The sequence below is a fragment of the Betta splendens genome, chromosome 16 (assembly GCF_900634795.4).
Source record: "Betta splendens chromosome 16, fBetSpl5.4, whole genome shotgun sequence".
Lineage (NCBI taxonomy): Eukaryota > Metazoa > Chordata > Actinopteri > Anabantiformes > Osphronemidae > Betta > Betta splendens.
In genome coordinates, this window is record NC_040896.2 from 11,448,698 (window position 1) to 11,461,071 (window position 12,374).

The 12,374-nt window shown below is 49.8% G+C and overlaps 2 protein-coding genes across 3 annotated transcripts in view; one reads left to right on the forward strand and one right to left on the reverse strand.

The window, feature by feature from the left end:
* The window catches only part of si:ch73-22o12.1 (poliovirus receptor), a 61,090-nt gene extending 60,168 nt beyond the window's left edge, over positions 1–922 (reverse strand). The window contains exon 1 of one of the 2 annotated variants that reach the window (XM_055503106.1): positions 508–915. In XM_055503106.1, coding sequence (XP_055359081.1) covers positions 508–592 — 85 coding nt within the window. In that variant the 5' untranslated portion in view covers positions 593–915. Of the gene's footprint in view, positions 1–507 lie in introns of both variants that reach the window. The other variant, XM_029129011.3, reaches the window with a different exon arrangement.
* Positions 923–3,134: 2,212 nt separating this feature from the next.
* Positions 3,135–12,290, forward strand: g6fl (g6f-like). Its single transcript, XM_041067731.2, is given in 12 exon segments — positions 3,135–3,481; positions 4,231–4,560; positions 4,668–4,748; positions 4,751–4,939; positions 5,236–5,271; positions 5,470–5,802; positions 7,562–7,816; positions 10,532–10,648; positions 10,858–10,931; positions 11,161–11,190; positions 11,531–11,577; positions 11,880–12,290. Coding segments are annotated over 12 exon segments (1,584 nt in total). The 5' UTR covers positions 3,135–3,411; the 3' UTR covers positions 11,902–12,290.
* Positions 12,291–12,374: the final 84 nt, after the last annotated feature.

A 12,374-nucleotide genomic window follows, 5' to 3' on the forward strand; every position in this document is an offset into this window, starting at 1 on the left:
TTTTTCTCAGCTAATTAAGTATTGCAGACAGAGGGAGGAGAGGCTCGCGCCCACCGGAGGGACGTGGGGTTTTCAGGCGAAGCGCCTCAACGGTTTCTTTACTCAAACCTGTGCTGCTCGTGGTCGGAAGAGACGGGCGACAGCAAAAGGGCCAGAAATCACCTGCGGAAAAACACCTTGCTCCCCGGAGCCACACCTAGCGAAACTAAACATGGCGTCACCGCCCAGAAACTGCTGTGGCTCGATACGCGGAAAGAACGTTTGAGTAACGGGGGGGGGACGGTTTCACCTTTACGTTGCCTCGCGCCATCAAAACCCCACAAGTGGGTTTAAAGGTTAAATACTGGAAACGCAGCTTGGAGAAACGTCCCCACCTGTTTATTCCTGCCCCGACAGGTGTTAGTCCGGTTAGAGCGTCTCGTGCGCTATGATTAAAGCGCTAGGAACAGAATGGACAAATATCCGAGGCTGACAGCGGGAAGTTTTTAATAAGTGAACAAGTCTTACCGCCTCGTAGAATCGACGCGAGCAGGCAGAGGAGTCCGATCATTTTTCTGCAGTCACGCCAATTTCGGCCGTCACGTCTCGCCATGGTTGATTACGGTCCTCTTTGCGAAACCAGGCACGCCGAAGTACAATCGAAAGAAACCCTTTGGACGCAGTTCGGTTTCTGCGTGCAAAAAAGAAAAACTTATCTGGATACAGGACAGACCGGGGTCCGACACGGATTCTCGTCTCCCGTGTCCGTTCACCGCGCCTTTTAAGCGAGAGAAAATCCTCGTGGATTCGTTCTACCGGCGCGCGCACAGGTAGATATTCCCACAACCAGGAGCTCTGATGTAATTCAGTGCTGCTGCGCTCGCCCTGCTCGAAGAACTAGTTCCGCCGCGCGCCCAGCGGTCCCGGCTGTAGGACTAACTGAATGATGTCATCAGGCGAGCGTCACAACCCTTCTTCCCAAAAAGCCATTAGAATAAGCAACGACGGGGGGGCGGGCAATGGAGGCAACTTGTTGAAATACGCCGTGTATATTTATACTAGAACTGTTTGCAACTGGATAAAATCGAGTGCAGCAGCAGGTTTCACTTTGAGGGAATATTTTGAAGCTTCCGCTCGTGTCAGTAAATCAGCGGTGATGTAAGAAAAAATAGCGTTCGTTTCGTGGAAAGTACCAAAATAACGCAGATATGTGTTATACGCCGGACCTCCGGCAGTTAACACCCAACATCGGCTTGTGGTTGGTGAGCTCGGTGCCACCGCTCCAAATGCCCAAATGTGAACGACCAGCAGTTTTATTATGAAACACAATCAACACCTAAACGGGGAAAAGCAGCATAAACTTCCTCATCCAACTCCAGGCGGCTGAACGTCGTGCTGGTGTCCGTTAAATCGGATGCCTCGCGCGCCCTCTGCCGTTGGCTCGTGCGCACGCGCTTGGGATTAGCTCGTGTGACATCCACCACAGCAGATGCCAGAATCGATAAACGTTCATTAATGAACGGCAAAATACGAATGCAGTGACAGTCAGGGACATTGAATCAAGAGGAAACAGCTTCTCATGTATCTATTTGCAGACTCCAGCAGACTCAGATGATGAGATTTTTTTTCCTGCCACATAATAACTTCCAATTCTTTTTGTCCTATTTCCTCCTGTGAAACAGAGCAGACGTACATCGTAGCCCAGACATTATCTGGTTTAGGTTTAATTCTTATACCCAAGTGTTTTACAGCCAATACAATTACAAGACCATGCGTTAAATCGTGCCGCTTGCTTCTTCTCCTTCGGTGCCACCCTTTTATTTTCCAGGTGCAAATTCTGCAGACAGAGGTAATAATCAGAGGTCACATCTTGTTTCTGAAGGAAAAATAAATAAGTTAGCAGCCTTCAAAGAGACACGAAGGCTTTATTTCCCTGCCTCTCCTCGCACACCGCGAACCCGAGGAGCGAAATGCGGCGCATGTGTCTCGCGACGGAAACATCTGTGGGATTTAAATGCCAGCAGCGCTCGCACAGACATATTTTAATTTACAGCAATCTTTTGGCCCCCGTAGACGAATGTTTGAGCAGTGACACGGTGAGAAGCGCCCGCACCAGCGCTCTTCCCCATAAATCATGTGCGTTCACGGCAGAATGAGGAGCTTTGAGGAAAGTGGCTTCCAAATGGAGGACTTCTGTCCTTTCCCACATCCATGCGTTATTTCATACCAAAAACATCGACCTTCACACCTACCACTCTGCTGCTACAGTACCACCCACTTTACTTATACAGATCCTCACTTCTCTCCCTCTCACCCATCACGCCTTCCCTGCGTTTACACTTCTTCCCTCTCCTCCGCCGTTTCTCCCTCTCTCCCTCTCTGCCTCTTCGCTTGTCACTTGATTCCCTTTGTCCACTCGTCCTTTACTCCTCGCCGCTATTCATCCCGTCCTCCGTCCTCGTGCTCTCCGGGGGTCTGTGGCACTGATAATGGAGCGCATACTTAACAGATATTAGCTCATTGGCACTGGATTCATTATACGGAGCCAAGGCTTATGGTGATTATTTACCCAGAGAGGAGGGGCCACGGATCAGAACCACACTCCGTGTCACCAACCACAGGCTTCTTTGAAGTCACACTGTGTCTGTTCCCCTGCAACACTCTCACACTTCTCGTCTCCCTGGGTTTTCTCATTCTGTCTGAGCACCTTTCGCTCTCTCTCGCTCTCTCTCTCTCTGCTCTCCCTTTTTCCTCTTTCCCTGTCATTAGACACCCACAATACACTGCAATACCGCTGCTTTCGCCCCCCCCTTCTCTCACTCGCTCACTTTCTCTATCTCTCTTCGCCACCCCCCCATTCACCCAATGGTAATTATGGAAAAAATCTGTAATAGTGCTCAGAGGAGCTGATAATACCTTTAGCTTAATTAAAGACATTTATGGGATGTAAAGACATGCCGCCTAGGGGTTACTGTGCACCCACACTAACCCAAACGCTTTATTTCTTGCCTTTTCATCTCCCCAAATCCCTCTTTTCCTGACATCCTTATCATTTTCTCCGTTTCACACACGCATTATGATACACAGACAAGAACATGCTCGTTCCTTTTCGTCGCACCGGACGCGAGAGTCCGAAGTTCTGTGAGCAACTGTCAGACTGTTGAGCCTCGGCGTGTCCTCAGACGTCGCAGGCCGACGCCGCGGCGGTTACGGCGTTGGCGGTTTATCAGCGCCGCAGACGCGAGAGCCCCTTCCTGCCGATCAACCCAGGGCTGGTGGCGCTGCATCCGGTTGGGCTGCAGAAAAGCGCGAGGCCGCATCAGTCGGGGACGTGAAATTTGGAGGAGCGAAAACAATACTTGGTGCTCTGTCCCTAGAAAGGTCACGGCGTCTGAGAGGCGGCTGCTGCTGCTGCTGCTGTGCCTTTGTGCCATGGACTCTTGTTTTCTCGCCTTCGTCCTCGTTTCTTCCTTTGCGGTACGTTCATGTCACTTCGTCGGAGGTATGTAATAATTTCTGTGATTTCTAGAACCCCTTTTTTTTGCATCTCTGGCTGAATAGATCCTAGATTTCCCAGCTAATGCAGCCCTTTGAGCGGCGTAACATAAATTAACCTGCTTCTTTGAAGGCTGGCGATGAGTCATTCATGAACAGTTCCTTATCTGTTTGTGTCACAGCGGGTTCGGCTGTAAAACATTTCCTAAATGACATCCAGGTACAAGACGCCCAAGGACACCCTCCCTTTTCTTAAGATTTCAGAGCCTCCCCTTTGTCATTTAGTCCAATAAATCGCCTTAAATCTGCCCTAGACCATCTCTAATAATTAATAAATAACGTCTGTGCTGAACAACCCACAGCACTTGTTGCTTTTGTAATTGCATCTGAGGCAGATATTCTCTATTAATAGTGTGTGGCAGACAAAGTAAATGATGACTTCCCTTTCTAATACCTCACCCTGGGACGCGTTCAAGGCCTTTAGCCACACTCGTTTTAAAGGTACTTGTTACACATGACCCAGTCAAACTGTTGTTGCCGAGCTCTTATAGTTTCAGCCAAAGCCAATACTGTAAATATTTTACGGAGTGTGCATTCCCCCCCCCTTCTCTTACTCACAAAGAGCCTTTCTTGTGCTTGAAACACGACCTTAGATGTAATGTTTGCACAGCGGCCGAGTACAAGTTCGGAATTTCGATGGCGTCCCCAAAATGAAACTGAATTATTCAGCCTCACCCGTGGTTCCTTTCCCATCAGAGTGGGACGACGTGGTGGTGGCGAGGGAGGACACGCCCACCACGCTGGTGTGCACCGACACAGTGAGCGGCGCCGTGGCCATTAACTGGATGGTGAAGGCCCCTGGTGCGGATGAGTGGAAGCTGGTTCTGTCGGCCACAGGCACAGATCAGTTCTCGGGCGGCGCTTTGAAGCCATCCATGCGACTGACTGACCCCAACTTTCACCACACTGGGGTTTTCTCTCTCTTCCTCCTTGCCAAAGTGGAGAACAGGGGCCTCTACTCATGCTTGATAAAGAAACAGGGGGGGAAGCAAAAGGAACGGAAAATCCTGCTAGCCATCCTTAAAGGTAGAACAATCAGGCCAGTGATGGCGCTTCGCACTTCTGCAGAGCTCAGTGATCGAGTCCCGCCGTGTTTCTTTGACGTCGTCTCCCGTGTTCCGCCTCGTGTGCAGTCGCCGTGGTCCCTGCTGCTCCCGTCCCCCAGCGCGGCGTCCTGCGAGATCGAGAAGACGAACGAAGAGGAAGAGAGAAGATGGGAAGAGACCAGGAGGCAGAGCGGCAAGGAGGACTGAGAGAGGCAATGAACGGCGCGGAAAAGTGGCAAGGCCGGCGGTGCGGAGCGGCGACGGCGGCGTCTACGTGTGCGCCGTCCACCCCTGGGGCGGCGGCGGCGGCGGCAACGGCGGCGGCTCCCGCGCCTTCGACGTCAACGTGACCGTCGACGGTGAGGCTGAGGAAGGCGGCGGCGCCGGGAGTGGAACACTGCGGTTGCTGCTTTTGTTGATGGTGTGAGTGGGCATCAGTGGCAGCAGCTCCAGCAGCTCCAGCAGCAGCATTACTTATTTAAGCATCCTGTAGCTACAGTTCTTCAAAGTGTTTACTTTTATAGACCAGTTTCAAGATTCAAAGTATACTGTAGATCTGCACTAGTCATCCTGTGAATATAGCTGCTCGCTTATGTATTATTCATTATTTGCTTTTTTTTTTCCCTGTGTTTTCTCGCTTCCCGTCTCTTTGCAGCTCACAAAGTGGCCTCATTCACCGATATACCACATGGTGAGTGACTCTGTAACACGAGCAGTCTCGAACCCCTGTGTCAGCACTTTGCTAATCAGGCAGAGCAGGAGAAACTCTCAGCATATAAGGACGTAATCCCCATTGTTGGACGCGTTTCTGTCGCCGTCAGTGATTCCTGACTCTGGACTCGCCCCGTCGTCTTCGCGCCCGCTCACTGTCTGTGCTCCTCCACCGCAGGCCGCGACGTCTCCGCCGCCCAGGCTCACACCCCGTTCCCCCTGACCTGTCCCTCTGTCCAGGGGGACTACGTGGTCCTGCGCTGGCGGCCCCCGGACCTCAGGAAGGACAGCGACATGAGCGTGGTGCACCGCTACGACCGCTGGAGGGGCGTCGCCGCGCTGGAGGAGCGGAGCAAGAGGCTGCAGCTGGCCGGGCCGCCCCACAACGCCGACGCCGGGAGCTTCTCCTACCTGCTCACCCCCGACATTAAAGATGGCGGCTGCTACGTCTGCACCGTCTACCTCAACGACGTCACGTTCACGTTCGAGACCGTGCTCAGCGTGCTGAAAGGTAGATATCGCGTGACGCGGATGAATTTCATGTAATATGGTATAAAAATACCCTCGGTGGAAAAAAACAGCACCAATGAAGCTTAGTAATGTAATAGAGCATCAGAAGCCCCAAATGTTATTAGACATACTGGAGATTATCCATTTTAAACTCTGCCGAAGGGAATGCAGTTTTATGGAAGACGCTCCTGCATTTGATGTTTTGATCATAAAATAATTCATAGGCCTCGTCTGACATCTGGCAAAGTGTAAAATATGCGATTCACACATTTCCAAATCATTCAGAATATTCCAGTGACCCTAAAGAGCTGCTCGGAGGGATGTCCTTTAATGTGTCTGAACACATTTCTCCCTGCTTTAATATGTCACTTATCTGGAGTACAGTGTATTTAAAGCAGTACTTTGATATGCCGGTTGATCTCTCATTAAAGGACTAACACTTTCCGAGATGAGATTGAACGTGATTCATTTAGTCTAATATCAGCGTGAATTAGCTTTGGTTCTTCTCAAACTGCTCAACAACATCTGTGGCGACGCGTAAGCTGACAAATGAGGCTGCACGGGCTTTGTTATGTCACCCAGCGCTCAGCAGCCGCAGCTTAATGTTTTTACATGTGTGATTAGGACTCCGGCGTCCCTCTGGAACAGTGACGTTTGGATGGATTTGTCAGAGAAAGCCAATCAGACCCATTCAACCATACAACTGACAGGACCCCCCCCCCCCCCCCCCAATGCACACGTGTGCAGACGCTTGCACTGTTTAAAAGGAAGTCTCCCACTGCCCGTGGGAGTCGTGTGTCTAGGAAGCAATCATTGCTCCGTTGATGTGTCCTTGAGGAAGACACTTAATTCCAACCAACTCCCAGCGCGCCGTTCCCACACATCATCCACTGACTTACGCAACACAAGCAAGGGGAGAATTTCCCTTCAGCCACTGCTGAAATGTCACATCATTAAATGAACACGTTTACAGTATCGCTCGTGAAAAGGGAACATTTTTTGATTCCCAATTTGAACAAGGGCCTTCGGGAGGTGTCACCTCTTGCAGAAACAAACAGGGGACATTTGTGCCCTCCTACACACACACGCACACACAAACATGCAACACCGTGTCACTGAGGCCTTGGAAGGATTTACTAATCACCGTCCAACTGGCATCCATCATAGCTGCCCAGTCATGACCAGCTGATCCGTCACTGTCACACTCACCCTGCTTCACCAATCTGCATCCCTCACACACACACACACACACACACACACACACACACCATGTGACGCATGTTTTTTTTTTTACCCCACCTCATTATGAGTATCATTATGTGTGATTATACCTGCTGCCCTCCCACCAAGGCTGTAGGTGGCCCACACTGATCACACTAATCAAGGCTGAAATATGTGTGGTTTTTATGTGTGAGTCTGTGGAACTTGATTACACCCAGATGGATTCTCATTTCACTTTGATGAGACACTAAACATCAGTCACAGTCAACCAATGCATTAGAAGCAAATCACATTAATGAATATATATTATTTTGACCTCTCCGTGGATTGTTCTTTGTTTTTCATATCACTTTTCCTTGACCCAATTACTCTTTGTCTGTCCTTGGCCTTTTCTGTATTCACACACTACCCTTTAACTCACTTTCTCACTCTCACTCTGTCTACCTGTCGTTCTCACTCACTCATCCTTCATTTGTTTTATTCCACTTCAACATTTCCCCCCCCCCCCCCCACTCTGCTCCTCCGCATCACATCCACAGTCAGAATCAGACGTTTGCCGTCGGAGCTCGAGCTGCAGTGCCAGTACTCCGAGCGGGTCCAGGTCCGAGACGTCAGCTGGAAGCACCAGAATAAGACTTGCCAAGTGCAGAGGCCAATCAACCGCCCTGGCAGCGTCATCACTTCTGTGTCCTTACCCATCACCCGCGACACAGCTGGGAACTACACCTGCACCCTCACGTTGATAAACCAGCGAACCGTCCAGGCAACACAAGTGGTCCCGCTGCCGTCTGAAGGTGGGTGAGGCGGCACGGCTCAGCAAAGGTCCTTGCATTGTTACTTGGATTTTTCAGAATTATATAATCTCGCTCACGCAGGGGTCCTGGCAGACTTCCTGTCAAACTGGGGAAGATAATGAAGCGTGAATGTGGATGTGCTTCCTGGAGATGTGCTTGGTGGAGCATTCTGCCGCGCATTCAAGCCAAACTCAGGTCAATTCATGCGCCAGGAAGCCCATGGTTCATAGACCCACGCCATGTGTTACGCCGACTTGATTGTTGGGTCACGGGTCGAGACGTGTGTGTAATAAGGAGATACAATATCTCACTCAGCTTAGATGCTCATTATTGATGAAAAATTCACAACAGGGCTCTGACAGTCTTTTTAAGGTCTATGAAATATAAAAGATATAAAGGCTTTTCCTCACCGTTTTCCTCATCACACTGGCCCAGCTGATGTGTGAATAGGAGACAGGACCTTAGGACATCTCTCCCCACGAAAACTAAATTATTCAGGCTTATTGTATTGGTGGCTGTGGGGAAGCACAGGAGGATGTGACAGCTGAATGGATCCCTCAGCACAGATGAGTTCACTCCCCATACCCCAATACATCACTTGTGCAAAGGGGCCCAGAGCTCATCGTGATGCATGCTGATGGTATTATTATAAGAGTAATGGAGGAAGAGGAGAGTGGGTGATGAAGACGTAGCGACAGAGACAGGCAGCAAGATTTGGTCTGATTGGGGAAGTTGGATTCAAAAAGTGGGCGCCCGGTGCCCGGGGTGTCGCGGGGAATTTACCGCGAGCGGAGTGACGCGTGGAAGTGAGCGGGTTTTCACTGCTGCTTCACTGTCGAGAAGTGACATCGCAGTGGCGCGAGATAGCTTGAATGTCTTCAGCTAACAATGAATAGCTTGACGATAAGAAGTGGATGCATGGGGGGGGGGGGGGGTCTGTGCAGCTGAGGAACGAATTAACGCCAACTAAATATATTAAATATGTGCAATCTTTGAATATCAAATGGGCTGACAGCTGGATTCTGGTGGTAGAAGTTAAAACAACACTGCATAACAGAATTCCTTTCATCGGGGGGCACAGTTCAGATATTGCAAAATTGAAGCAATCTTTCTGTTCCGCAGCACACCAAATACTTCAAATGTCAGGGATGTTCCGCAATCATTTGCTTCCCAGAGTTGGCCGATCATTTGCAAAGCATTCAAGCAGTCCTTTCTTGTGCCTCCCATCAGCCCCCCTCCTCCTACAACCGCGCTGATAGGAATCACCCCCCACCTCATTTAAGATGAAATAGACCAGGTGGCGGGGAAGTGCCAAAGGAGGAACCGAAAGGGTGAGGTGGGGGGAGAAAACGAGAGAAAAGGTTACGGGAGAAAGGAGAGTTGTGGTCGTCAGACTGCTGGAAACACTGAAGCCTCACTTTCCTTGCACTCGATTACCATAATTCATGCGCTGGAGCTCTGGCATAGAGAAGAGTGCAGGTCAGTCTTGAGGTCAACGCTCTCCACAATATTCCATTAGCAACCACTTCACAGTTTCACCAATCAATTACACCTCGCACAGCACATAATGATTGATTATTTTGAAGCCGGTTAAAAGCCGCGACACCGGGGCCGAGGTGAAGTTCGAGGGCCGTCCGTTAACAAACAGAAGACGGAGAAAATGGATGCGGCGGTTGAGTGGACGTCTTCTGAAAGCGTCTTTCTCCATCAGCTGAGCTGAAAAGTCTGCTTAGTCAGTTACCTTTAGGCTTTGTTAGGTCATCGTCCCCTTTTGTAATGCAAGGATCCAAGGACACATCCGCCTTTAGCTCCGTGAGCAGTGGGAAACGGAAGGGACCGCTCGTGCACGCGCACTAAATCAAAGCAGCCGCCGTGGAGACGAGCGCCCGCGTCTCGCGGCTCCGTTTTGCAACACCGATGTTATGCAAACATATGTGAGCCCTTTAATCAAATGCACGCGCGCGCCCCACCAAATTTGACTGGCGCTGCAGTGAGCTAATGCTTTGCTTATGTAATGTTTGTCATCCTCGCGCCCACGCTTGTCGTCCACCTGTTTCTCCGACGCTGCTCTTTACCTGGAGGCGTCCGCTCGATGGGATGCGACGTCTAGGACGCGTGCCAGACGACGCCCCCCCTGACCTTACCCACCAAACACTACACGAGATAGACGGGAATTAGCACGTGCGCGAACTCGTTAAACTGCTCCGTACGGACGCCGTATTGGCTGAGACTTAATGATTTAACAGCATCTGGTCTCTTTGATACCGATGCTTCGCTTCCCCTCGTCCACGTATCAAATTGACAGCGTTTACTGTCGGGACTGAGGCTCTGTCAGATCGATGTCTGCTGAGCTGCCGTGCACACCATTCACGCTATCTGACAGAGCCTGGGTTTCCTCGCCTTCTTCCGCCGCGGCCATTGTCTGCGCCTGACAGTAGCATGACGCAAACACGCGTGATGTGTTGAGGAAATCTTAACTGCGACGCGTCTTAAAATACACCTCGAAGGTGTGCGCTCGCGGCGGAGACCCCCCCCCCCACCCCCCCGACTTCGACAAAAGAGCAAACCGGAGAACAAACAGCAATAACTTCCACGCGGACAGCCTCCGCGTGGTTCAGCCCCACGCGCCCATAGCTCCACAACTTTTATATTAGCACTGTTCTTTAAAAATATTCATGTTTTTTCCCTCTCTCTCACTTTTTTTTCCTTTTGTAGAGCTTGTCAGTGCCACCACCTCCTCCCTGCTCCCTTCTCTCTCTGCTTTATTACTCCTGGTGCCCCTGGTTGCTGCCGGTGTGTTGCTATGGAGACAGAAACACATTTCTGATCGTGGTGAGTCTTCGGGCATTTCTTTTCCTTTTTTTTTCTTTGACAGCTTTCTGTGTTCGGTCCATCTTGGACCCCCATCGGCTGCCACTGAGTGATGTGGCCCGTGACATCCTCTGGGGCTGTTGTAATGAATCTACCCCCACCGCCTCCTTGCTTCCCCGTACAGTCGACCGCCCTATGCGTGGTATCAGTAAGCATGTCTCTGTACTCAGGCGTTGAGCAGACTCTGTCTGTCCACTCGGGTGAAGCAGAGAACATCTATGAGAATCCTGCAGACATCAGACAGGTAATAAAATATCACATTTTCGAAAACTAAATGTCTTCTGACGATTTTCCATTCCACGTTTCCACTCCTCCCTCCAGATTTATAGCACTCTGTCTCACTCCTCTCTCCCCTTCTGTGTAAACTGCTCTCCTCCTTTACTTTTTGCTCTCCTCCCTCCTGATTGCCACCATCACTGCCTCTGTCACTTGTTGTTCATTAAACCTGTTCTCTCCGCTCTCCTCCTTCCCAGCAGGCTCCTCCCCAGGGCTCGGTCTACATGGTGAGTTATTGTGCCGTCCCCAGTGCACACCCAGAGATGTGGTGCATATGTGTGTGTCCGTGTGTTTGTGTGCGAGGCGTTGCGATACACACATTCGCCAACACACACATGCTATGGTACTCTTCACTGCACCCCCCCCCCCCACACACACACACAAACACACACACACTGTCAGCAGCCTGTCAGTCCTCTCACAGATGTACCCACTTCCTATCAACTGTCCTCATACATTGTTGGTATTAACAAATCAATCACATTACATACTAGATGAGTATAAATCCCCCTGTTTCACTGTCCCCCACTTTCCCTTTTCTCCCTCCGTCCCTTCTCCTGATGCCAGGATCTGAAGCCAAGAGGAGAGGATGATGTCTATAAGGAACTGGAGCGGTAAGCGCCAAGCCTTGCATCACCTGTGTGTGTGCCTTGTACGTTGAACCGTGTGTGTGCGCGTGTGAATTTGTGCTGTCACTCATCTGCCCCTCACATTCTTCTCACACTCGCCAATCATGCTGGCCTGAACATCACCCTGACACTGTGGCACAATATCACGCCATGCACTGACAGGCAGCGCTCCGTCGCCCGTGTGTTGTCGTAGCGTGGGTTGTCCGTGTTTGTTTTTAAAGGAGAATAAAAGAGACTGGGGGAAGGGAGATTTTTTTTATGACTTTGTCTTTGTGCTCTGTTTTCAGATTCGAGCAATGTCACAACTGATCACCTACCCACATGTAATCCTCATGCAGCTGTCAAAGCCACTCAGTTTACATCTGCAGCAGAAGCATCCTGTAAACAAAAGCAACAACTAAATGTCAGAGTTGAAGTTTCTAAAAACTGTTTAAATATGTTTCTCAAACGTGTGAAATTTAATATCATATTTTCACATTAACTGGTTTCATGTCTTTTCTTTTCTGTGTTTTATTTGTTTATTTGCCCTTTAGTTCTATGGATTTGTAACTAAACAGTTTGGAAGAAGAGGTTTACATTCAAAAAAATGTTGAGATATGACACAATAATGTAAAGCAGTGCATCCAAAATTGATTACATGTACATGTGTATGACGTGTACCCTAATAACTGAAATAAATTTTCAGAATAAGCAAAAAATGTTTGGGGTTTTCTTGGGGTTTTTCTATATGCAGCTAAAATGAGACTTTCTGTGTTAGGAGCACATAAAAAACATTTTTAAAG